Source organism: Symsagittifera roscoffensis, chromosome 9 (assembly GCF_963678635.1).
Source record: "Symsagittifera roscoffensis chromosome 9, txSymRosc1.1, whole genome shotgun sequence".
NCBI classification, from domain to species: Eukaryota; Metazoa; Xenacoelomorpha; order Acoela; family Convolutidae; genus Symsagittifera; species Symsagittifera roscoffensis.
The window spans coordinates 38185305-38210950 of NC_087070.1; the positions used below are offsets into that span (position 1 = coordinate 38185305).

The 25646-nt window shown below is 38.1% G+C and overlaps 1 protein-coding gene across 1 annotated transcript in view; it reads right to left on the minus strand.

Annotated features, from left to right (window-relative positions):
- The window catches only part of LOC134854902 (low-density lipoprotein receptor-related protein 4-like), a 35793-nt gene extending 26606 nt beyond the window's left edge, over nucleotides 1-9187 (minus strand). Inside the window, exon 1 of the mRNA XM_063871267.1 lies at nucleotides 8333-9187. Coding sequence (XP_063727337.1) covers nucleotides 8333-8783 — 451 coding nt within the window. The 5' untranslated portion in view covers nucleotides 8784-9187. The remainder of the gene's footprint in view (nucleotides 1-8332) is intronic.
- Between the last annotated feature and the right edge of the window lie 16459 nt (nucleotides 9188-25646).

The following is a 25646-nucleotide window of genomic DNA, read 5'->3' on the forward strand; positions in this document are numbered from 1 at the left end:
TATATCCTCCATGCAGCAGTACGTGACGGTGGTCTGAGCTATTAAAAAAAGACTGAGGATGCCTATGGTTAAGGTCTTTGCTCTTTCTGTCTTTCTATTTCACATGGTCTTTGAGAAAGAGTCTAATTTTGAGCACATAAAGAGGCATGAAAGGAAATAGTTACACTCTTTAAACAGGCAAGCACAATAAAAACACAACAGAAAATATTAATTTAGGCACACATTGCTACGAAGAACGAAAAAGAATGAAGAAAAGGCGAAAGGGAGCGAGCACATTTTAAGTAATTATGGCTGCAGACAAAGAAAAAAACATCAGTGGAGAAAATCTTGGAGTTCTATAGCTATTTACCCTCATACTTTCCAAGCCCCATCCCTAATTCCATTGCTATTCTCGCCGCCATATGGCCTGTTTTTTTTTCAGAGACGCCTCCCGCCCATTTCATTTCGAAGCACAAAGAAGATCAACTATTCTGCAGACAGTGCAAATCTCGGTAGCATCATAAAAAGGGGCCCGAACACACACAAAACCCACATGAGTGAAATGATTTCAAAAATCAAAGCTTGCTTAGAATAGGTTAATCAGTGGCATACAATGCTATCAGTAGCTGTGATGCTAAGGTAAGCGAATCGCTAGCGAAGCGTATCTTGCGGCTATTTGTTATTCACTCTCTAGACATCCAAGTCTATCCTGTCACTATCTTTGACTGTAATACCATTCAATGTTAACTGTATCGACATCTGCATAAAAAGACATCGTCATGGTCCACTACGTTAACAGCTTAACAAGGGTTAATGAGCGTATTGTGCATATAAAAGATGAAAGCATTCACATCATGGCCAGCCGTTCCATTCCTACATTGTTCTTTTAAACGGTGTTTTGCTGTCTATATTCTAGTTAGTATTGTCTCGGCTTCACGTCTCACAATAGAAGACAGCCGACATTCTTTGATCAATGAACCAATTCAGTAATTCAGTTTTATAACCAAATAGACCTTACATTCCTCCTCCTCCTCTTTCAACCTTCAACTCCCCTCGAGCCCCCCCCCCCCTCCCCTCGTCTGACAATCTTTTCACTATAATGACTGACCATTTCCTCAGTAAGACCAACAAGAGATCACGCACAATACCGCTCCTCGATTGATTGTGATCTTTATGCAAATTGAGATCATAACAAAGAGTACAACGAAAAAAAAATGGTAACTAACTTTGATCCATTTAATAATCTTGAGTTTGGCTCGCTGATACACTATTTTAAATTATTACTAGCGTGTAACGCACCTGCGGTGCTTCAAACAGATTAATATACGTGAAAACTGATATAGATATAATATGAAGAAATGAAAGGAATGCAACCGTGACAATTTGCAACCCCTGAAAGTACCCTGACAGCCTCCCACCACAGGGTTGCTAATTTCAGATTTTTACTTTCACTCAATATTCTGCTAAATATTTTCAATAAATTATAAGAAACGTCATATATCTAAAACTACAAGGATTTGAGCAGTTATACTTTGGAGCAGGGGCGGATTTACCCTCCTCAGGGATTCGATCCTCTGCCGAACCAAAGGGTCCCCCTTTGTGCTATTTTGAAATATCTATTTTTGATGGCGGATCCTAAAAACTTTCAAATCGACTTCGGCGCCAATATACACTAATTTTGAAGGGGGGAGCGTGCGCGTTCTTGGTCAAAATTTTCCAAAAATTGCCTAAAAACACCCTTTATAGCCTGTTTTTAAGTTTGCCTGCGGAGCAAAAAATTTGGCTAACACAGGGACTTTTTAGTGCTTCGGGAGAGCTCGAAAAATTAATTCGGTCGACCTAAAAAAGGGTCGACAAAAATTTCGAAAAATTTTCGAAAATCCGCCCCTCAAGAAAATCTTAGTTCCGCCCCTGCTTTGGAGGGAAGTTTCGCGCCCCTTGAGATTAACCTCACAATATCCAACTACAGGGTTGGGAAATTCAAATTTTTTAAATATAAGTTTTCTGGAAGTTTTTGAAAAAATCTCAAAAATCGTCGTATCTTTTAAACTAAAAGGATCTGTTTATTCATAATTGGAGGCTAAAATCGCAACAGCTGAGGGAACTCTGACAGCATCCCACTATTGGGTTTCTAATTTAAAAATTGACAAAAAAAACTCTGATAGCCAACAGAAAAGTCGAAAAAAAATTCATTTCCATCGCAAATTACAATTAAACTTAAACTTGCAAAAAATTCAATCGTTAAACATGCAAAAACAATACATTGAAAAAGCTCAAACATGGCGAGATAGTGAAGCTCGCATTTAAATATAAATAGATAGATAGATACACCAAAATATCAAATTAAACAAAAGATAAGGGTAGATCCGCATCGCAACTTAAATGCGGGCTTCACCTTCTAGCCATGTTTGAGCTTTTTCAATGTATTGTTTTTGCGTGTTTAACGATTGAATTTTTTGCAAGATAAATTGTATTTTCTGATGGAAATGATTTTTTTTCGACTATGTTATTTTTTTTCTATCATGTTAAAATAATTACTAAACTTCATATATTTTCTTTTTGAATTTTATTCAGGTGTCTGTTGAAAACAAAATTGCAGGTCAAAATCCTTCACTTAGTTCAAAAATCGAAATTGAGGATCGAAACTAAGGAAGTTCATATCATTAATTTCGATAAGCGATATGCTTCATCCGCTAAAGTTATTATGCAAAATACGATCTGGAAAAGGAAGTGACATATACCCTTGCACAATAGCATCCCATTCATCCTACTTCTCAATTTCACGGTTTATTAAACATTTTTTATTTCATTTTTTCTCCCTAAAATGATTTCAATTTAGCAGCCAACAGACAGTTGGAAAAGAGTCAAAGAAAGCAAGGAAACAGAAAAAATACTTACTTGTTTTATGAAAAAACTTCAACTTTCGCATTTGAAAGAAAACAAATGGATGGCCTTATAGCTATAGCTCTTTGAATTTCTGAACAGTTTGTTTGGCGTTTTTTTGATAAAATTAACCCAATTTGAGAAAAACTGGATCAATAGGTAATTTATTTATTGCGCTGGAAATCAGAAAAATAAAGCCCGTTTTTGAAACTAAAAGCCATTCACGTTTTTTGTGACCTCCTTTTCACTTTTGCCGTTCGATGAGAAGTTTGTCACCAGGACCTATAAAAAGTCTACACTACGTACATTGACTCTTTATAAACGCATTAATTTTAAAAAGAACCATGAGATCTTTACATCTATATTGCATAACATTACAGGTCGTAAAAAAAATGGTGTTAAAAATAACACGCCGATGGAATAAAATATCAAAGCTGACAGATTTTAGCCGCAGGCATTCTCCTGTTATTTCAATTCTTCCTCGGTCTTAGCTGGACATGAATATTTGATGTGTACATTCCCAGCCTAATACAACACTACACATTTACCATCACACTTTAAACAGCGGAAATCTGTGACTCCAGATAAAACGCGACAAAAAAGTAGAAACAGCGACAAAAATATAAAAAAAAGTAGAAACATATAATAAAAAAGCAGTTAAAAAATAACACGAATCCTTAGCAAACAAATCAATTTTTGAATATTTACTCAAAAATCAAACACAATCAGAAAATATTGTTGTTTGCAGGTTTGACTTCACCACATCTATCAAGAGGTCATTGCTCTAAACTGAAAACCATAATTATGTTTTTTGAAGCAGTTGCCTCCAGATTTGAACCACTTGCTTTGAAGTTACTTCGCGGCATTACTTTTAGTCAGACGCATAATCAATGTTTCATTATCATAAACAAAAATAAACATTAATTGCAAACTAAGATAGAAAAAACCTCACTCAGATACATCAGCGGGCATTCGAAAGAACCAGGGGTTCGCTTTGATACAAACAGACAATCATTATTCAAAATCAGACACCGAAATGCTCTGCATGCAGTAGCGGATTTTTTTTTGGGGGGGGGGGGGGCGGATGCCTCCGCCTTCTCAGGGATTCCACCACCTGTCGACCCAAAGGGTCTCCCCTTTGTGCTATTTTGAGATATTCATTTTTGGCGGACTGACCTTAAAATTGTATTATACTAATTTTGAGGGGGGAGCACGCGCCGAAAAAACGCGATTTTTTGGTCGAAATTTTCCAAAAGTGCCAAAAACGCCTTTTTTCAAAAATTTGCCTGGGGCGCTGAAAATTTGGTCTAATTAGGGTCTCTGTAATGGTTTGGGAGAGCTCAGAAAATCAATTTGGTCGACCTAAAAAAAAGTCCGCCCCCCTTGAGAAATTCTTAGATCCGCGCCTGTCTGCATGTGAAAGGCCTAACTCTGTATCTGTATACACCCTCGACAAAATTATTGAAAAATCATCCATCATTTCCCTCCATTTTTCCTAGCGTTGATTAGCGTCTAAAAGAGTAGTTAATTGTTGAACAGGAAATAACTGTCTGTACCAAATTTGCTTTTCCTATTTCCCTTCCTACTCCAAATTGAACTCAGAGACTATTTAATCAGTTGAACTAATTGAATAGGATGTTCACGCTCAGCAAAGTATCATCAACAAGAGTACTTTTAAAACGTTTTCACGTTCCGAAAGCGGAGAAACAAAAAACCCACTGAATATCGTGCCTAAATTCGATTCATTATATTAGAAATATTTGGCGAAAAAAGCACCATTAGACCGAAAAACAAAACAAGCAATTTCCATTGCTTGTAACTGTAAGCAATTAGTTAATTGCTTAAAAACAACAGTCTCTCAGTTGAAATTACTCGAAAAAGGTTTTCTGTACCTCGATATGTATTCAAAACTTCCTTTAAGTCAGTTTTTTTTCCAAAAAACGTAGAAGAAAGACAAATAGACAAGCGTAACCAAAATTTGTGGACGACAAACTTCGGATAACTTGATTAAGAAAATCGAATAGTTAACAGCTCTTTCAATTTCGAAAACTTTTCATGATTGACACTATTCTGAAATAAATTTTTAAGATTCATTTTTTTTTGTGCCATTTGCCCATTTTGCTATTGAAGTCGATAAGGAGTCACTCAAAAAAATGAAACACAGGCGAAGCTGGACTTTGCAAACAAGCGAAAAAAACGCAAATTGTCTTTAAAAAGGTAAAGAGAAAACATGGATGAATTTTAAAATTAAGTCTTCTACAGGTACCGAGCCTGAAGCCTGATTTTCGACTACGCGTGCCCTACACAAGGGTGCCACTGAAAGAACCGAAACACTATCCACCAATAAAGCGGAGAACACATCAAACTGCCAACACAGTGCAGCAAAACTACCACCAAAATTAGCACGGTTAAATGCAAAGTAGCTGGGAAGAAAAAGCTGATTGCAAAAAATGTTGTTTTTTTGTCTCATGATGTTCAATTTGAGAACACTTCCTGCAATACAATCGCTTATGTAAAGTATAAAATCAGAAACGTTTAGCGACAGGCCACAAAGCCAACAAAACTTGCGTTAATCCCGTTCGGCCCAAAAAATTTGTTGATATGAAAACAATGTTCCAATTCAAAGGATGCAAAAATAAAGCCACAAAGCCGATAGAACATAAAGCGAAACCATTTGGGCCGACTAAAATTTTGAAGGGAAAAACAAAAAAGAACATATACAAAATCAGGGCTAGTATTTTTTGAAAATTACAGAGTTGACCATAAACACTTGCCACAACAAAAAAATTTGTTTACAGCTGAAAAAAGTCTGTTATGTGTCAAACACGATGTGTCAAATCCGTGATGTGTCAAATGATAGGCAAAAAATTTATTAGAACAATGTTTCAAGTTGGCAGTCCCATGCGTAGTCGTTACCTCCTGGCCTAGTGTGCCGGAAAAGCCGAGAAATTTGATTTTTTTAAATTAACCAAGCTATCAAACGGGTCAGGAGATTTCATTTTGTTATTTTGACAAAGAAACTGTATTCTGTTATGATGACGCTAAATTAATTTGATAACGCTTGCTAATTACAACCGTAATTGAGAAGTACAAATTATAAAAATTGAAAAAATCCAAAAATGTCCGTTAATTTCTTGTTTATTTTTAAGTAAAAGACAAATAGAATACATCAGGTAAAAACTGCAGAAAGAAAAGTAAAAACTGTTAAAATCAGGTGAAATATATTGTGGAAGTAAATGACTGTAGTTAATTCATCTAAAAAACAGAAAAATTTAGGCCATTTGTTTCGACACTGAGAAACCTTTGGAATCCAAATCACGACTGAAAGGTATTCACTACCCTTGATCCCTATGATACTACCCTTGATCACTAAAAAAAACTTCCCTTGAATTATTCAAAATCCAAAAAAAAACACCCTATGCCATAGTTCCTAGACGACAAATCATTTTCCGAAACAACACAAAAATCGAACGCAGAGAAAGACAATTTTACCCAGCACTTGTGGAGTACTAGTTGACTGAATCAACTTTATGAACTAAAAAAAAAAACGTTTCTTTTTCATTATATATACTTTTCATTGACTTTGCATACTAACTAATTGTGGTAAAGTCAGGAGCTAGTGTTTCATTTTTTTTTGATGATCCGATAATACGAGTTTTGGGGAAAAAATTAACAATTGAGAGTGGCGTGGGTGAGATGGAGCCTTAAATACAAATTTGCGCCCTAAAGCGGTTTTTTAACTTAAAAACTGCAATATCAGCTGTCACTTTACCAAAAATAAGTTAAAATGTTCCCTTTTCTTTTATTTGAATTTCTAATGTAAATTTATTAATGAGGAGCAGTAGTGTGCGGAAAATTTTTTAGAGGGGCGGTTTTTAAAAAAACGTTTTTTTAGGTCGACCGAATTGACTTTCCGAGTTCCCCTGAAACCCTATTTGGCCCAAATTGCAGTGTTGAACGCAAATAATCAACAACGGCAGAAAAAATCAATTCCAAAATTTGAATAACAAACAAAAAAATTAAAGTTTCCGACAACGAAATGATGCCTACCAGAAAGCCAATTTTTTATTTAAAATTCGAGAAAAACTATTCTTTTCTTTACCATTACCGAAAATCGGATGCTGAAAAGTTCCTTTCGAGTTAAATATCAGCACTGTAACAGAAAGGAAACTTTTCTTTTTAGATGCATACTGATATACAAATACGAAGTTTCGCTCAACTTGCGATACAAAAAAAAAGCAGCATTGTAAGCTAGCTGAATGACATAACTACAGCTGTAAAAAAATTCATACCTTTGCCTCAATTCGAGGAAAACCGTGTCTGTACAAAACAGTCCCATACAAAAGAGTCCAATACAAAACAGTCCGGAAAAGTATGAAAATGAACTAAAAACAGTCCGATACAAAACAGCCCGAAAAACAGTCCCAAGTAATAATTGTTTTAACAAGCCGGCAAGCCGAGAATTGTCCTTTGTTCAACAAACATAATGAACAAAATAGTGACCGCCGCGTCGCGCCAACGTTTTGAGCTTGCCAACAGAGGGTAGGATTTAATACGAAATTTAGAGCCGGTTATCGCCGCGAAGCGGCGACGCGTGCACCGGCGACCTTAAACCGGACTGTTTTTTTCTCCATTACATGAACCGAGGAAAACATTTCACTAAACTTAATCACTATTGTTAATCAAGCATTCAGAAAATTTAATCGAGGAACAACTAGGTGACAGTTTTGTTTTAGATAATTTTTTTTGCAAAAAAAACAGGCCATGGCTGGATTCAAACTCAAGACCTTTGTTTTCCAAGGTATTGACATTACCGCTAGGCCAAATGCTTCAAAGAAGCCGTGAGGACATTTAATTCAAAATAAAGAAAACATCGAAATAATTCAATGTTCCGAATTGATAAAGCTTTTCAATAGCAAGCTTAAAAAATAGTATTTTTAAGATGTATTTTTAGAGGGTTTTGACCAAAAATGGCATTTAATGGCGCGCAATCCGTCTTGAATTTAGTGTATTGAAAAATTTCACAGTTGGTAAACCAAAAATGAATGTCGTAAATTGGTACCAAAGGGAGGAAAGACCCTTTGAAAAAAAATTTGTCAAACAAGAATTGAGCCAAACACCCGGCACGCTTTTTGCGTATTATTCTTCGCCGCTCTAAAATGGCAAGAAACGCTAAGTAATCAGACCATTATTTTTCGTCAGCCGGAAGCTCTTTTGAGAATGATTTGCAGGTCAAATCAAAAAACTTAAAAGCTTTCATATGATATATCTTCCGATTCAACCTGACTTATCTCAGTGGTACCTCGATCTCCGTAAAAAAACACCCGAATCCAAACAAAGTTCCTCCAGAACTTAGGTTGTCGTAACATTTACCTACTACATTGGAAAACTGTCAATAGGCCCCCTCGCGGTTACAAATCAAGGAAGCAATATTCGGTATAGAAGATTAAGTATTAGAAAGGGAACTTACGACATCCTTTTTCGTCCGACCAGTCATGAGGTCTGCAGTCTACAACTCCGTCACACACTTTCTCAGTGGGTACACACAAACAGTTCTCACACAGAAACCAGTCGGGGTCCGAACAGGGAAGACACTCCGAAGACGACGCAGCTCTAACCCCACCCCCCTTCTGGTTATAACCCACAAGTATAAATAACACTGTCAGTTGGAGTAATAATAACGATAACCAGTTCCAACAGGACTGCTTATGATGCACACGAATATTGTTCCGGATATTACTTTTAGAAGAATTAATAGCGGATCCAAAGTACCTCTGGCCCGAGAACAAACGGAGATGATTCGATGGAGGTCTAATTTTTAATTTAGTTAAAAATTTTCGTTTAGTTAAGCTGGTAAACGTGCCAAAATCGAGGTGAAAACGTTGTATGATTGCATCTATATGCTCCGAAAGCGCAGTCATGCTTTTTTTGCGTCATCTGAGCGTAAATAAATGATGAAGCATGACGTATCTTTTGCGTATTCTTTTGAGGCTCATTTTGAAGCAAGGCCTGCTATTCAAACAGATAATTTGATTCAAAGAGGGTAATTTTGAACGTGGAAAAGGGAAAATGCATATATATCTTACACATTAATATGTTACTTTTCAGTGTAGTGTTGTTCGCAAACGGACTTTAAAGGTCGAATATTGAGACTACTCTATTTTGACCTGAAACAAGCTTGTTCCGCTCAAAAGTGGCTTGTCAATTGTCGCTGCGTTGTCGGCCATCGGTGTCAAAAATCAGTTGCAACATTTCTTGACCGTAGTTTGACCGACTTTTTGCTCATATTTAATATCTGAAATTGAAAATGGTCTTTACTTCAGGTCAGGTGTATTAAACAAAAACTGAATAAACAACATGGCAAGGAAAGATTGAATGAAAGTAAGTGTGTTTGAAATGAAAACAAGCTGCTTGAATCGCTATACTGGTAGCACTTGGTTCGAGTTGGAACTGAAATTACATTTTCACTAACAGACAGACAGAAAAGAGCTGAAAGCCTGAATAGCTTTACAACCGACCAGTGGACATGATTTGAAAAATCAGGGACTGTCATTGACAAACCGACTGCCTATGGTTGAAGCATGATCTATTAACAGCTTTCAGGGGAGGCATAAATGCTTCGAAACGGTTAATTGGTTTTTATAACAAATTCAGTTTGCTGACACAAATAAATGAACAAAGCTAGGCAAGCAAATAGAGCGCAATTAAACATACACACCAGCGTGTTGTGAAGTGAACCTTTCTTTCGCAATTAACCCGAAAACGACGTCCAAAGCACCCCCACCCGAATAACAAACCACATTTTGCACCAACATCACACACGAGCGACCATTATGTTTGAGTTTGTCATGTATTGCGATTGAATGCGCAATCGAAGCCTTTGTTTAGTCTAATTAACAACATTCTTTGACGCCATTTGAGCTGCTTAGTCAAATAACCATTGCTTTTCAACTCGGCCCAGTTCACTTATCATCACTAAATTCAAAAATACGAATCCGAAAATACAAAACCTGTTGGGTTTTTACTATCACAATCAAATACACTAAACATTCAACAAAGGACAAAACACGATGTTTGTTAGAAAGCTACAAAGCATCGCTGCAGCACATTCGGTGCATTCTTTGAGCCTGAACCGAGATTTTTTCTTTTTTGAAACAAAAATTATTTCTCTGACCAAAAATTTTCCATTTGAGTATGTCCCTGCAAATGGATGGCTCAAAACTATGATAATGAACACTGAGGCAAAAAAAATGCCATAAAATGAAGAACAATCAGAACTAGTTCAACTTCATCAAGGAAAAACTGTTTTTCACGTCAAAGGAGGTTGAAATCAGCAAAATCCAAGCTGCGTAATCTATAGACATATTCCATCTCTTGAATTGATACACAATCGGTATTTAAAAAATTGCACTTTATGCAAATTAATAGCTGGTTTAAAAAATAGCCGGTGCCGCTATCTGTGCAAGTATCACAGAAGTGGCTATCACAGTTAAACGGCAAAACTTTGAAAAAAGAAACTGCTTCGTATTTAGTTTATTTTTATGAAGGCGCATAGGAAGGAAAGGATGAATTGAAGCTTCACGGTCTAATTATCAATATCTTAATTGACCTATAATGGTGATATTTTTTCTTTAATTTCAGTCATTTTAGATTTTTTTTAAATGTCGCCGGCGGCGTAGGAATTCTCGATTAGTGTACTTGAGCGGGATCTTGTTAAATATCCCCCCCCCCCCCCAAGGTACCTTGTAACGAATCTCTCCCGCACAACCCTCATAAAGAAAAAATTGAACAGTTAAGCGTATACGAATTTTGTACCTTGTTAACTATTTCCCTCCCTATTGCAATAGGAGGGGGGGGGGGGAGGGGAATGTTAACAAGATCCCTTGATTGTTACAGCAGAGCTAAGAAAATCACTTTGTCTAATTTAAAAAAATCGATACATTCACTTATCCAGGTGAACGAGTTTAAATGTTTTACCTGTTTTTTACCCAAAAATAGCCTAATCAAGATTTTTTAAATTCTCACTTAGCATACCAAGAAGAATTTTTCTGTCTATTTCTTCACATGATGCAGGCAATGATGATAAAAATAATAATACCGCATTTTGTGTAGAAAAAGTGATGAGTACAAACTTCTTTTCAAAATACCATCACGAAAAGGACGTAATCAAATGGGAATCTGAAGGTGTATGCACAGCACAAACTTCTACACACTTCAGGAAATAAACAATGGGAATTCATGTAATTTCGAACCAATAATTTTCTGATCAAAAGAGATAATGAAGTAAAAAAAAAAGATAACAGAGGTAAAATTCATAACATATATTTAAAATCAGATGAATAGTTGAATAAATAAATGATTGAAACAGATCATTTTAGAAAGAGCTTTAAAAGGAAGTTCAACAATAACTATTCAGTATGACTAAAGAAACAAAGCAGACACTTTGGCCCAATTTAACAGTCGATTCATTTCAATCATAAAGCACTAGTACCCCAATAGAAGGAATGCAAAAAGAAAACTACGATTTAGCTCATCTCTTTTAAAATTTACGCTAAAATATTTTGTAGTGAACAAAATATATACTCCAAGTCATTAGATCAATAAATTAAGGAATAGCACTAATTTGTTCATCTTCCGATAAAATGGACAGAGGCGAAGCGGCGCTTCGCACCACTTGCGATACAAAACCAAAAAGCCGCTACAAAACCAGATCTATCAAAACTAATCAGGTTAGTTTTGAAACTCAAACATGTCAAGACATGAAAATCGCATCGAAAAAAATCCCCAAGCGGTAACAAAGCCGAAAAAACCTAAGTAGAAACCCTTCAAGCCGAAAAAAATCAACGAGACTTTAGACTTAAAAAAAAGTTAACAATTCCCCCTCACCCTCAAAACACACACAAACGTATTTGAACGCGCCAAATGAAACAATATGAGGCCATCAAGCCGATATAATATAGTTCAAAACCTATTCACCCGAAGAAAACGGAAACAAAAAAAACCACAAGAGCCGAAAAAATATAAAAAATATAAATCAAGTCATTCTCACTCAAATCACACACACAAACTCAAATGTTTCTCACTCGTCAAAAGACGCAATATGAGGCCATTAAGCCGATATAATAAAGGCCGAAACCTATCAAGCCGAAAAAAAACAACACTTCTATTAAAATTTTTACTAATTTATGCGATCCAGAAAGTGCAATTTTTTCGCTTGTTGAAAGACGCAATTTAAGGCCATTAAACCGATACAAAATAGGCCAACCTATCATGCAAATAAAAGAAAAAAAGCCGGTAAAAATTGTCATGAAAAACTTGAACGAAAAATTAGGCCACTAAGCCGATAAAGTATGAGCCGAAATCATTTGAGCACAATAGTTTTTAAGCAAAAAAAACGAAAGGAAATATACGAAATTACAAACAGCAGAATGAAATCAAAGCTCTACAAGCAATTACACGGTAAACTGCGTCCAGCGAAAAAAAAACAATAAAACGATGTGGCAACTAAGCCGATAAAATATAAGCCAAATAATAAGCCTTAAATTAAAGATTTCTAACTTTGACCCTTTTGTTAACAAAGTTATTTATGGAAAAATGTCTAGTAGTCGATTGCAATGCCTTTGCTTATCGCAAGGGTGAAGATACATTTATAATATCCGACTAATCTATGGAGATGTCGCTCCTCCTTAAAAACTTCCCAAAAATTAATTGATCTTAAATTAATTACGTTTTAGCGTTTAAATGTTTTGAAGTCGCTTTAATGGTTTTAAAACAATCAAACGTTAGAAAGAAATAGTTTTTAGAACAAATAATTTTGGGAGGCTTTAGGGGAAACGACATCTCCATAGATCAATCGCGATATCATTAAAATATCTTAAATTTTATTCGAAGATGAGCTGCAAGTTAGCGTTGTTTTATAAATTACTGATCTAGGATAAAACACTTACCTTGCCTCTTTACTTTACTGATAATCTAAAAAAAAACGATTTCCTGGGAGACAAATGATGGTTTAACGAATCATTAATTTGTGAAATAACCAGAAGCGAAATGAAGAAGATTTGGATGATCCAAATCCATCTTTGTTGAAAGAAAAAGAACAAAGAAGGGACGACATTGCTATCTGGTTTCGATAGAAAAGAGCACTTTACTTTTTCGGCGTGAGCGTAGCATAACTGCTACAAAGACCGTTTGTTAGAGAGAGAGCCTTGATAGCTAATTCCCATCCTTTTAAGTGTCTCCTGTGCTGCTTTTATTTTCCCACTGTTCTTCTGGTCGACTTGCTGTGCACTTCCACAGAGGTTTTTAGCCAGGCGGAAAAATTTGAAGCGATTCAGGTCTCCCATTTCAGTCATAACCCGTACCATATAACATCACAAAATGGCACGCTCAAAAATGGGTGGCAATATCCATATAGTGGTAATAACACAGAACGTAACTGTCACGGATTATAAAAAATAGAAATAAAACGGGATAGGGATAGACTTACGTGAGCCACTAGATTGGATCTCTAGTCGCTTGTGATACGGGTGGTAATGCGGTGGTTCAGACGGCAGAATAATTGAGCAAAGAATCCAGTCTGCAAATTGGGGTAATACAATCACAAATAATCAAGGAACCAAAACGCCTTAAAGTCAGGCGACCAATCAGGTATCGGTAAGGAAATAAACGGAAGTCATTGGGCTGCGTAGTTGTTGGGACTTATAAGGAGTTAAACGCAGGTATGACGCTTAAATGGTGCTTAAAAGATTAAGATCAAGCAAATGGTCTTAAAGAGCCGAAGGCAGACTTGATCAACGGGTGTGGGCGAAGATATTTAATTGAATTTCAGAGAAGAGATAATATCCACCAACACAGAAGCCTTAAGCAATAAAATCAGATTTGCTGAAACGCCTAATGCACTAAAATCAGAAGATATGGTTAGGAAAATTTGCAATTGTCAAAATAAAAGAGCTATTCCTAATCAAATAATCACCACAGTTCCCATGATCAAACAAGCAACTTAGCTCATTTAAGTTCCGCCGAAGACAACCGACTATTTTAGGATTTATGAAAGGTAAAGCAGTTTAATATTTAGTGATAATAATTCAGCAGCGAAATATATCAGTTCTAGCTGTGAACAAAATAAGGAAGCTTGCTGAAGGTCAATGTCAACAGAGCACCAGTTTAACAAGGATAACCGGTTGCTTGGCAAATCGCACAGAAATATGCGACCATATAAATGAAAAAAAAACATTTTTCATTTGAAAAAATGAAATTTTGTTCGCTCGGCTATTTTATAATTTGTTTCAATTTTTTCCCTGTCTTTTAAGGTTTTTTTGATGGTACAAAGGCTCAAAACCTTTTGATGGTACAATTTTTTTATGGTACAAATCGCTTTGGTACCATTTTTTGATTGTACAAATCGCTTTATTTGCTAGAAATTAGACCAATAATCAGAAAAATTGATTTTGCTGATTATTGGTGGTTTTCCGAATAATCAGAAAGCTCGTTTTTCTCTGCACTGCGGTATATCTTTTTTGGAAATTATTTAATAGGGTTCGAATCACGACGTTAAGGGCTTCAATTTTTCACTCGATCCCTACCGACGATTTTTTCTGGTACCTGATTTTGCTAGGAAAACAAAAAAAGAAAAATATTTTGAGTGCTCGGAACATCTAGTTTTTCACTTGAGTTGTGGACACATTTCAAACTTACACAGAGGTGAAGCAGAGCTTAGCAACACTTGAAATGCAACAAAAATATTGAGTTACAAGAAAGCGAATAGAAAATGAAATGGATGCGAAATTTTCGACTACCGTGCGGTAATGAAGCAAAAAAAATCTGGCTGATCACCTGTAGAGCCGAAAAAAGCTGCTTTCATTACAAACTTTTCATCAATAAAGTTTCACGCGGCATGAACAACTTTATTACTCGGTTTATTCTTGAAAGAATTGACTTCGATGCAAAACTTAGTGCAGTTGAGGAAAAGTGGCAATTTTAGACCCGGATTGCATTGGTAAGTCATTGAAACCAAATATTGATAGTTTCAAAGAGGGTTGCTCTGATCATTTGCTTTTGGTCTATGAAAACGTTCTATTGAAATTTGAAGGAAATGTTATCCAAAATAGACAGTGAAAATAGACATTTTAGAGAGTAATCCTGAATTTGAGATCAATTTCGTCCACTAGTGTAGCAAGGAATTTTTCAAGAATTTGAAAAAAAAACTGATAAAAAGATTTCAGTTAATAGATTTTTTGTGAACCATTCCTGCTTCTCTCCAAAAAATCAGGTTGTAACCACTTGTGTGGGGATGATGATTTGAGGTGAAAGATTTGAGAAAAGAAACAATCCAAAAAAATGATCAAATTCTAAAAAATTTGACGTTTTCTAAGTCATTAAAGTTTTTCAACTAATAAGGTGTAGCCGCTTCTACAATGAAGATTCCAGTACGCTGTTTTTTCGACAAACTCTTTATATCCAGATTTTAGAGGGTAGCTTTCGAGCGAAGTCAAAAACCTTCACAAAAGCCGTCAAAATGTCAGAAAACTGTTTCTTTTTGATGCCATAATTAGTTAAAATGATAAATGAGGGTATAGCCAAATGAGCGAATTCCATCAGTTTTATCCATTTAACTCTTAATACCAGATATGAAAGAGTAGTTTGAGAAAAAACCGGAAAAATTCCAATAAGACCAAATGTCAAAAAATGAAGTTTTTGTCGCAACCATCTTGTCTGTCAACAATATTGCTTAGCGGCTTATGCAAACGAGACTGTTACTACCTGTTCTTTTCAAAAAAATCTTAACCCCTGGTCTCGGGGAAAAAATCAAAAATAAAAGAAAATGAAACAAGCAACCCCCAGTTGAACGTTTCGAAAGCCGTTGAAGATAGATTAAGGTGAAAACAGAGTTTTCAAACAAACACACACAAGGTAGTAGTTGATTTTTTCATTGGCATCAATTTTTTGAAAATCAATGAGTAGTTCTGGAAAAATTAACAATTTAGCGAAATGTGAAAAGGGGTTCCAAAGAGTCTCAAAAAATGAAACTTCAAACAACATCATAATATCTTGTCTCACACAATTTTTTTGTGTGCTCGAAACAACGCAATATAAGTAGACAAAGCCGATAAAACATGTCGCAAAAAATTAATAAAAACGAGAAAATTTTCCTAAATCAGACTTGGTGAAATGACAAGTTACTGAATAGTGAAGAATTTTTTTTTTAATAATAACCTAGAAAGTAAGGCGATAGAATACAGCACGAGATAAAATGAAACCATTTAAAGAAACGGAGACTGAACCGATGGAAACTAGGCAGAAAATAACAAATCAGAAAAATTATTCAACTTTTTTTTCAAGAAATTTATTTGAAAAAAAAAGACTACTCGAAATTGACTCACACCACTGACTACCTAAATGAAAGCAATTTTATTTGAATTTTCTAGAAATCTATGATTAATAGAAAAAACACCGTTCAATGAACAATATCATTAACAAGAAAAAGTATTTTATGCGACAGCACTACCCTTGCATGTCGAAAGGGTAAAAAGAATTATAAAAAGTAATTTTGAAAGTATTTCACCATTTTGTGCATTCTGACAAGGTTAATAAGTTGATCAGAGACCATTGAAAAATTGGAAACTTTCCATGGCAGCAATTGTCACAAAATTATAAACTTTAACAGAAGTGAGCAAGTGGCACAGAACATTCTGATAACAAAATTATAAAAAGCTTTGAAAAAATCTTTATATTTTCAAATAGTACCATTTTGTCCATGGTTAGATGAATGCATGTGAGCAGAACCCTATACTTAAGCATATTGGAAAAAAATAGTAATTTAGACAAACTCTACAACAACTTTTGTCGGAAATTTTGCTTATTCTTGCAATTTTCTTTTCGAACGCCACCATCAAAATACAAAAAAATATATATAAATACTGAAGTTTTTAAATGCGAGTTCTTTACTTTTGCAAGCCAAAGTCTTGCAGGACTTTTACACGGGCGAAACTGAGCTTTGAATGACTTGCGATAGAAAGAAATACATAGGAAATTGAACACATCGAAACGATATTTTTTATGTCAAAAAAAATCTTGGAGAAAAATTACTAGTTTATTGGATTCTTTTAAAGAGGCATTCTTGAGAATAAGAAAACAGACCTTTGAAAAAATTGTTCTGCAGAAATTAAGTCGAGGAAAATTAGTGGACAGCAGATAGTCTGAAATAACCGAAAAGCTTCAGTGTTTGCAAAACACACAGATCCCGACAGTAATCGATCTCCCGGGCTCCGTTGTCTGAATCAGGAGGGTTAGTTCTTCATCGCGTTGTAATCTCCAAATATCGTCCAGACTTTCCATAGAGACCTAAAAATAATAATAAATTACAAAAGGGGCCCTTCCGTTTAGTTACGGTAAGTGCACAAGCTGGATGGTGCCATACCAGCGATATAAAAATGCATATATATCAGCAATGAAGTCAAAAATCAGCATTAGATGCATCGTCGTAATGTTAATTTATCTTAGCCGTCCTTCCTCTACAATAGCGCTTATGGAGTTGTCGATAAATTGAACTTTGCGTAGCGATCTGAACCCCCTTATACAAAGTATAGAACTCCTCAGGAGCGCGAAGCTTATTTTAGTTCTTATGTAGTTTATAGATTCTGGATAGCTTTCTTGTCTTTTGTCACTTAGTTTTTCGGCCAATCGCTGCATCGTCCGCGTGGCTGTTGGAGCAGCGCCACCGGTGCATCCAAAAATTAGCGGGCAGAAACTACTCTGCTCTACGTTTAAAATTCTTTGCTGATATTTGGAGTTCCTCAGCGTTTCGTGGTATTTGCATGCATCCTTATATAGTTTTCGCGATGTTTTAGCATGGGGGTTGAAAATTTCCACATCAAAGAAAGCGCGGCTGAATCGTGAACCCCAGAGTCCGTTTGCTTTAATGTCAAGTCGTGCCTCATCTTCAGTTGTAGTTGAATTGTTGACAAAGCTTTCGCCTTGCAACGGCTGAAGTTTCGGCTCAATCTCGACGTCATGGCAAACCTCGTTCATGAGGTTTGCGAATGTGTCTCTAATTTCATATGTAACCACCAAGTGTCTTATGTGTGTGTAACCACCCTTTGCAGAGTGAAGCGCATGTATCAAGTTAAAATCAGCACCACATGCACATGGTTGGTTCCCATCCGTATCTTAGGTAAATATCATCTCTGAACTCTGATTTATTCAGGTTGAAGTTGTATCTGCTCAGAGGTAGAGCATTGAGCCAGTTAGAGGCTCCCTTTTCAGAGGCTAGGTCGATTGCGTATTTATCTGTTTCATTTAAAGAGTTAATGAGGTTTTTTTTTTCGATTCGTTCTATCAATTTTCAATTTTTTGATTCTCGTACATATTTTTTCTTGCTGTGTTACTGCTGTAAAAATATCTTGAGATTCCAGTACTAATGGTCTTTCCTTAGAACATTTTAGGTAGCTTTCATGATCGGATGTTAAGTCCGCCCATTTTAAGGGGTAGGGAAGATATCTCACGGAACTGGGGGTTTAAAGTGTCTTTACCGACTAGGCTAGGTAGTAATTGTTCTTTGATAATATTTTCATTTTGATGAAAATTTTGCTTGCTGTCCAGCAATAGTGTGACAATTTTATATGGTTGTGAATTTTGGGGTGTAGATAAACTTAAGTCTGCTGCAAACTTCTGTAATTGACCACTGTCACTGTATCTTGAGCATTACTCGGTATTTTGGGGACTCACTGGCAGGTGGCAACACGCGATGAGGACATCGATCTTGAGTCCGAGGAGTATGTGCCAATCGGTCATATTTGGAAGTTTGACCTTGAGGAATACGAACTCCGTGATTTTGGGAGAAAGTTAAATTTTTCAAAAATTCGAGTTGAGCCTGTCATGCTCAACTTTCTCGCGAAAACTGAAAATCTCACAAATAGAAGATAAGAACAACCGATTGACAATCGCGGGAAAGTATTTTAAAAAAGCAGCGGGAAATTGCCATACGCAATTTCCGGATACAAAACAAACACGAGTAGAGCCGTCCTATCCTGAAATAGGAGAAGGAGTGATTACAAAAGAAGAGTATATTTATTCGATTTGAACCAGAGTGAACCCTGAGTGGAAAGGTGGACAGCTGGGGCATCCCAATGGTCCAATCCCAAAACTTGATTCTAGAGTCAAAGTTTATTTCCCTTGCTGGAATTCATCAACAGCAAACTTCTCAAGTTATTATACTTAATGCTAGAGTTATTGGTTAATTTAGTTACTCCAATTCTTGAGTGTGCTGGTATGTGAGTACCCAATTTAGTTTACTTGAGTGTGTTTTATGATTGTTACGTTGAGGTAAGGAGAGTTTTAGGTTGATCCATCTGAAATGGATCAAAGTTCCACTGTCTAATAAAAAAAAACTGTGCGGATTGTTCCGACCCTGTTTTTAACGGCGTTCGTCTATTTTGGGTATTTTGAGACCTAAGTATGGGGAGGTTCTTTTTTTCTAGAGTGGGGGGGGTATTTTGGTAGTAGCCTTTAAGCTGTAACGGGTTTTTAGTCTCATGTCACAAGCGAACCGAATTGGCTCCGACCGTTCGAGGTAGAAAAACACAAGAGATAGTGTCCCTGACTCTTGAGCCAATGGTTATAGGGCCTATTTTTCTTGAACCTCATGTGTGATCGAAGTAGGCGACTGTTACGTAGTGTTTTTATGGCGCTCCTGGGTGTTTTTACGACATCATGACTACGGAGTCGAACCCACTTGATGCAGCTCCGGGCTACATGCCCATTCTAGAGTACCGGTGGTACGGTTCAGCGGGAACGTGAAAACCTTCCGGTTGTACCGTGATAGCTTTTTAAGAAAACTCGAGAAAACTTCCTGGTACGCTCTCCGGACGAGGCTTAGCTAACCGAGTAAGAGGGGTAACAAGGGGGACGAAAAAACAAGCAAAAGACAAAAAGCGAAACAAAAACCGAAAAAGAACAGAAAAAGGAACAAAAACTATAAAACAAAAAATGTTAATGACTTTGACACCAAATAAGTTGGATCAAACCTTTATATTAATTAAATAGTATACCCATACTGTTTTTTTATAAGACCGATCGTTTCGATCATTTCAGCAATCTGAAAAGGTGCCCAAGTGTGGGGCGTTGTGAAGGGTTTTCAGATAGCTTGCAACTTAGCTGGACCATTAGGAGACGTGACTGGAACAGATGACCAGTCGAGTGGGAAAGTGGTTCACAGGGACTTAGCTGGGCCATTAGGAGACTTGACTGGAACAGGTGACCAGTCGAGTGGGAAAGTGGTTCACAGGGACTTAGCTGGACCATTAGGAGACTTGACTGGAACAGGTGACCAGCCAAGTGGGAAAGTGGTGCTGGTGATCAGGTGCAGGACAAGTCAGGGAAACAACTAGCACGGAATCAGAGCAACAAGAGAGGACGGGGGTGTTCTCAAGTTGGTCAAACGGGTATCGTTAAAATCCACATTACATTATAGGAGATAAGTGTAAAATTGGATAAGCGGAACCCCACTGTTTTGAGGAACGTTTTTACTCAAGCAGGCCTGGAAACAGGTTCTAAGGTTTTCTCTCGAGAGGTTTAGCACCCGGCGCTTAAGGTAATTTTCGGCCTAGAGGGGGACTAAAGAGGGAAGGGGTTAGAAGGGGGGCTGGTTAGGTTAGAGGTTGGTTGTTGTAAAGTGTAAAAAGGGGGGACACATTAGAGTAACTAATTGATCGGCATCGTCGATTTAGTTACATTAGATTCTTACACACGTTGATTATAAGAAGCGGATATCCAAATTTAACATCGAATTATGGTAGGTACCCTGGTCGGATCGGGAGGGGGGAACGGACATAGACAGTTTTTGTGATACCCCATAAGATCGCTAGCGGGGGGAGGAGAACGCGTGGCAATCAGGTACCAGACATTTTTTTGTTGTTGTTCAGATAAAGTGTTAACACTATCGTCACCTTTGAATTTTAGGTGGGTTTATTTCTTTGCTTTTATCAATATATTTTTTTTCTCTGTTCAGATTTTGACGCTTTTGGTAAAAAGGTTTTGATTGGTTTTGGACAAACAGGTGATCACAAGACACCTCGAACAAGTTGGGTTTCAACTTGCATCAAAATATTAAAAGAAATAAATACAAGGGGGTTGGTAATTCTAAGTTTTGGCCAGTAAGATTGGGTTTTTTGGGAAAATTTTTACTAGAGCTTAAGTGGTGGTACAAGGTACAGTGGTTCAAGGCAGTCTTGGGACAGGCATTCTTGGGACAGGCAGTCTTGGGACAGGCAGTCTTGGGACGGGCAGTCTTGGGACAGTAGTCTTGGGACAGGCAGTCTTGAGACAGGCAGTCTTGGGACAGGCAGTCTTGGGACAAGTAGTCTTGGGACAGGCAGTCTTGCGACAAGTAGTCTTGGGACAGGCAGTCTTGGGACAAGCAGTCTTGGGACAAGCAGTCTTGGGACAAGCAGTCTTGGGACAGGGCAGTCTGGGGACAGCACCAGAAAGTCTTGGGACAGTACCTAAGAGTCTTGGGACAGCACCAGGGAAGTCTTGGGACAGTACATAGAAGTGTTGGGACAGTATCGGGAGGTCTTGGGACGGTACAAAAAAGTGTTGTGACGGTACTAAAGGGTCTTAAGACAAGTCGAAATAACTAAATTAAAAGCGATAGGACTAGTCGGAACGTTAAATCGCGATAAATCCGATTCTGTTGGGATCACAAATTGGTAAAATTTTTATAAATCCTAAAAGGGAATAGGATCGTTGTTTTTTGTTATTATATTTATTATCAGAAATTTTATCCTTGGAATAGAATTTTGTAAATAGTAATATTGTAAATTGAAATAATTGTAAATAAAAATCATGAGACGGAGCATGGTACCAATAGCTGAAAAAAGACCTACGGAGTCGAATACAAAACATAACTTGTCGCAACGAAAAGTGACAACGGTTGGCCCAAGAATAACAAGCAAGAACTTTTCAGTGAGCATGGTCAACACAAGAAGTTCAAAAGAGAACAAGACAAAAGAGGGCGCGGAGGGGAAACAAACGGAACCCGCCATTGAGATTGACCTAGAAACACCAGACTCCGAAGAAGACAACGGAGTCGACACCGATGCCGAATGCAGAGGAACAAAATCAAAAGTCGATGGAACTCTCACCGATAGACACTGTGGAGGACACGACGGGCAACACGCCAGAAACAGTAAAGGACGAGTCTCAAGCAAAAAGAACGTCATTCACAGAGAGGATAGCGATGATGGTTGGAATGAAGTCGAGAGACGTAGTGGCGGAAGAACCGAAAGCCGAGAAAGGCAAAACATTTGGAACAGTCTCCACGGTAACAACAGAGGCCAACCAAGACGATTACCAAGTTAAACAGGGGGCAGCAGCCAGCAATAGGGCAAAAGCTGACCATGAAACAACAACTCCCCTTGAACTGGGCGATTTGATGGCGAAGCCAGATCAGATCGACAAGAAACTAAAGCACAGCGAGGAGGATAGAGAGATGATAAAAAAAGAATTAGGATACAACAAACACGAGTAACTCGAGAACTATTTCAATCTGGCGAGGGCGACAGAGGAAAAAGCTTCAGCAGATGAATCAAAGGGACGATGAATCAATTGATCGGTTCCTGGATGATCTTGAGAGCTTGAGACGAAGGAGTGATCCTGAGGAGTCAACAAACAGAAGGAACTTTAGCATCGCCGCAAAGTTCATTGATGGGGTGAAAAGTGACGACTTGAGAACAATGTTAGTAACGTACTATACACTGTCGAAAGATAGCGCACCGACTCCAGAAGAGATGAGACAGAAGTCAAGAGAGTACATGCTAATGAAACCCAAGAAATACTCATATTCGGATAACAGGAACATGCGAGGGGGGAGTCAACCACAAAGGTCGTCATGGTATATGACATGGACAAACGTAGATCATGCGCAAACTGCGGGTCAGCTGATCATCACGTGACGCACTGCACAAAATACAAACAGGGCCTGAAGAGTCTGGGATATGCACCCAATGAGGAAGATATGAGCCAGATGGAAGACCACGAGTTCTATAGTGGCTTGATCATCAAGATAGGTGCGAGATGTTTCTTCTGCAATCAAGAGGGGAACTTCAGGATGGATTGTCCATTGTTTTGGGAGGCAGTCAAAAACCAGAGTCACCCCAAGCATAGGTTGGCTTCAGCGGCGGTGCAGAACCAGAGAAACAGACAAACTGAGTTTGAAACAAAAAATTCGGAAGCACCGAGTGCGGAGCTGCCAACGAAGACGGTGAAAGCTGTAGCGCAAGTCAACAGTGCAATAGAGGCCACGGCCAGGAATGCCCTAGAGATAAATTATGAGAAAGCGACGGCAGAGGCTATTAACAAAGTGAAACAAGACCTAGCGACGAAGGAAATAGAGCAACGATTGAAACAGGAGATCGAAAAGCAGAAGTTAAACGAGACGTTAGGTTGGTCAGTGCCAGAAGCCGTAGCAGGGTCGACAAAGAGTGGAAATTGCAACACTCTGAAAATGGTGACGGGAAAAACATTCGGCATAACAACGATCGGAGCCAGGATAAAGTCAATAATCACTGTGGGTGGCCATGAAGTAACGAGGAACTTGAGCGAACCCAGCGACCAGACAATAATGCACATTGATGTGTACGCAGATTACTTGAGTGCGATAAGCCCACAGACGACTTCTAGAGCCTTGAGGGCGCTACTCATAAGAGATGGCAGCAATTCAGTCCGCGTTGAGAATAGATAGACAGAAGCTTATGGTCCGCATGAGGTGATGTTAAATATAGATGGGATAAATATCTACACGAAAACCATGATAACATGTGATGAGGACCTAGCCGGACAGATCTAAGTGGGCAAAGAAGAACTAAAAGTGAGATCGATTGGACACTGCGCCATGCTGGAAGAAGATGCAATGCACATCGGGACGGAGGCAGACGTATCAGCACATGTGCTTGACATAAGTGGCAAGAAGACTCAGTTACGTGGGTTACTTAATACGGGAGCGGTCTTGAGTGTTATACCAATCGAAACTTGGGAACGAATGGGTTTCGACAAAGATGACTTGATAGACTCAAGAATACGGCTATCAGCTGCGAACAAAGGGGCGCTGCGGGTACTGGGCAGAACACCAATAATAGCCCTAAATCTAGGGGAACGCAACCTGTGGAGGAGCTTTCTTGTGGTCGAGAACCTAGACGAGTCTGACCAGTTCATTTTAGGCAGAGACTTCATCAGGAACTTCGACGTAACGATTGATCTGAACAATGCCATGTTCAGGATTCGAAACCCGGATAGGAAGTACGTAATTAAACCGGTAAATCTGATAATGGCAAATGAAAATAAAGCGCCGGTGTTCTTGAGTAGAAGGGTAAGGCTGAAGGCGAACGAAGCGGCAAATGTAGGCTCACTGATAAAAAAATATAATGAATTAAGTGATAGCAAGCAAGTATGCATTGTCCCCAATCCAAACAGTCAAAGCGCTGCTGTTTTAGGAAGATCCTTCTCGATAACCAAGAGCGGTCACTGCGTCAGTGTCTTGTTGAATACTCTTGACATACCCATAACAATCTAGAGGGGAAGGAAGTTGGGATATGCCTTACCCGTGAAAACTCGATATGAAATGACTGAAAATGTAAAAGAGAATGAAGTACTTGAATGTCCCAATCACAGGGACAAGATTTGTATCTTGAGACGATTGAATAAAATAAAAAGTTCATCAGGTCTTGTGAAGTCACTTAAGTCAGAGACAGATGATGGACTATCGAGTTGTTCAAAGTTCCCAGAAAGACCAACACTAGAGGAAATAAAAATAGATAAACCAGTTTTACCTGAAATAGAGCATTTAAGGGGTAAGGTAACGGATGAACAGCTCGAGGCCATCAAGGACGTACTAGAGCGGAACGAGGAAGTTTTTTCGAGACATAAGGCAGACATTGGATGTTGTAATTTTGTTGAACATGAAATAGAGCTTGAGGAGTCTGCGGTACCGCACAGGGAGGGGGCGAGGCGCATGACCCCACACAAAACGGATGCGTGTAGGAAAGAGATAGAGACACTACTAGAGTATGATATGATAGAACCACCCAAGTCACCGTGGGCGTGTGGAGTAGTGATGGCCAAAATGAGATTTTGTTGCGACTTTTGGATTGATGAGAGCCTCTCGAAATTAGGTGATGCAAAATTTTTTTACTACTCTTGATTTAGGTTCGGCTTTTTGGCAGGTCCCGTTGAGGAAGCAGGACAGGGACAAAACAGGGTTCTCCTGCTAGCTGGGGCTGTTTCAATGGAAACGGATGCCGTTTGGTCTTTGCAATGCCACGGCTACATTTCAACGGTTGATGGCACATGCATTGATAGGTGTGACAAAGAAGTATGGCAATCTGGTAATGTGCTACGTGGATGACGTGGTAATAGCGACGCCTACACTGGAAGATCACATCGAGCGACTGGACGAGGTGTTTGCATGCATGAAGAGGTCGGGGCTAAAATGCAAACCATCAAAGTGCGAGATACTCAAGGATTCAATAAAATACTTGGGGAGGATTGTGGACAGGCACGGCATCAGACCAGATCCAGATGCAGTAGAAGCAGTTCTAAATTGGAAATCGCCAAAAATGGAACACCAGTTGATGAGCCTCCTGGGTTTTGCGAACTATTACAGGGAGTTCATCAAGGGCTACGCGATTAAGGTATACCCGATGCGACAATTAATGAGACACAAAGGCAAGAAGTTCACCTGGAACAACGCAGCTGAAAAATCATTCCAGAGGATAAAGAAAGAGTTGAGCCAG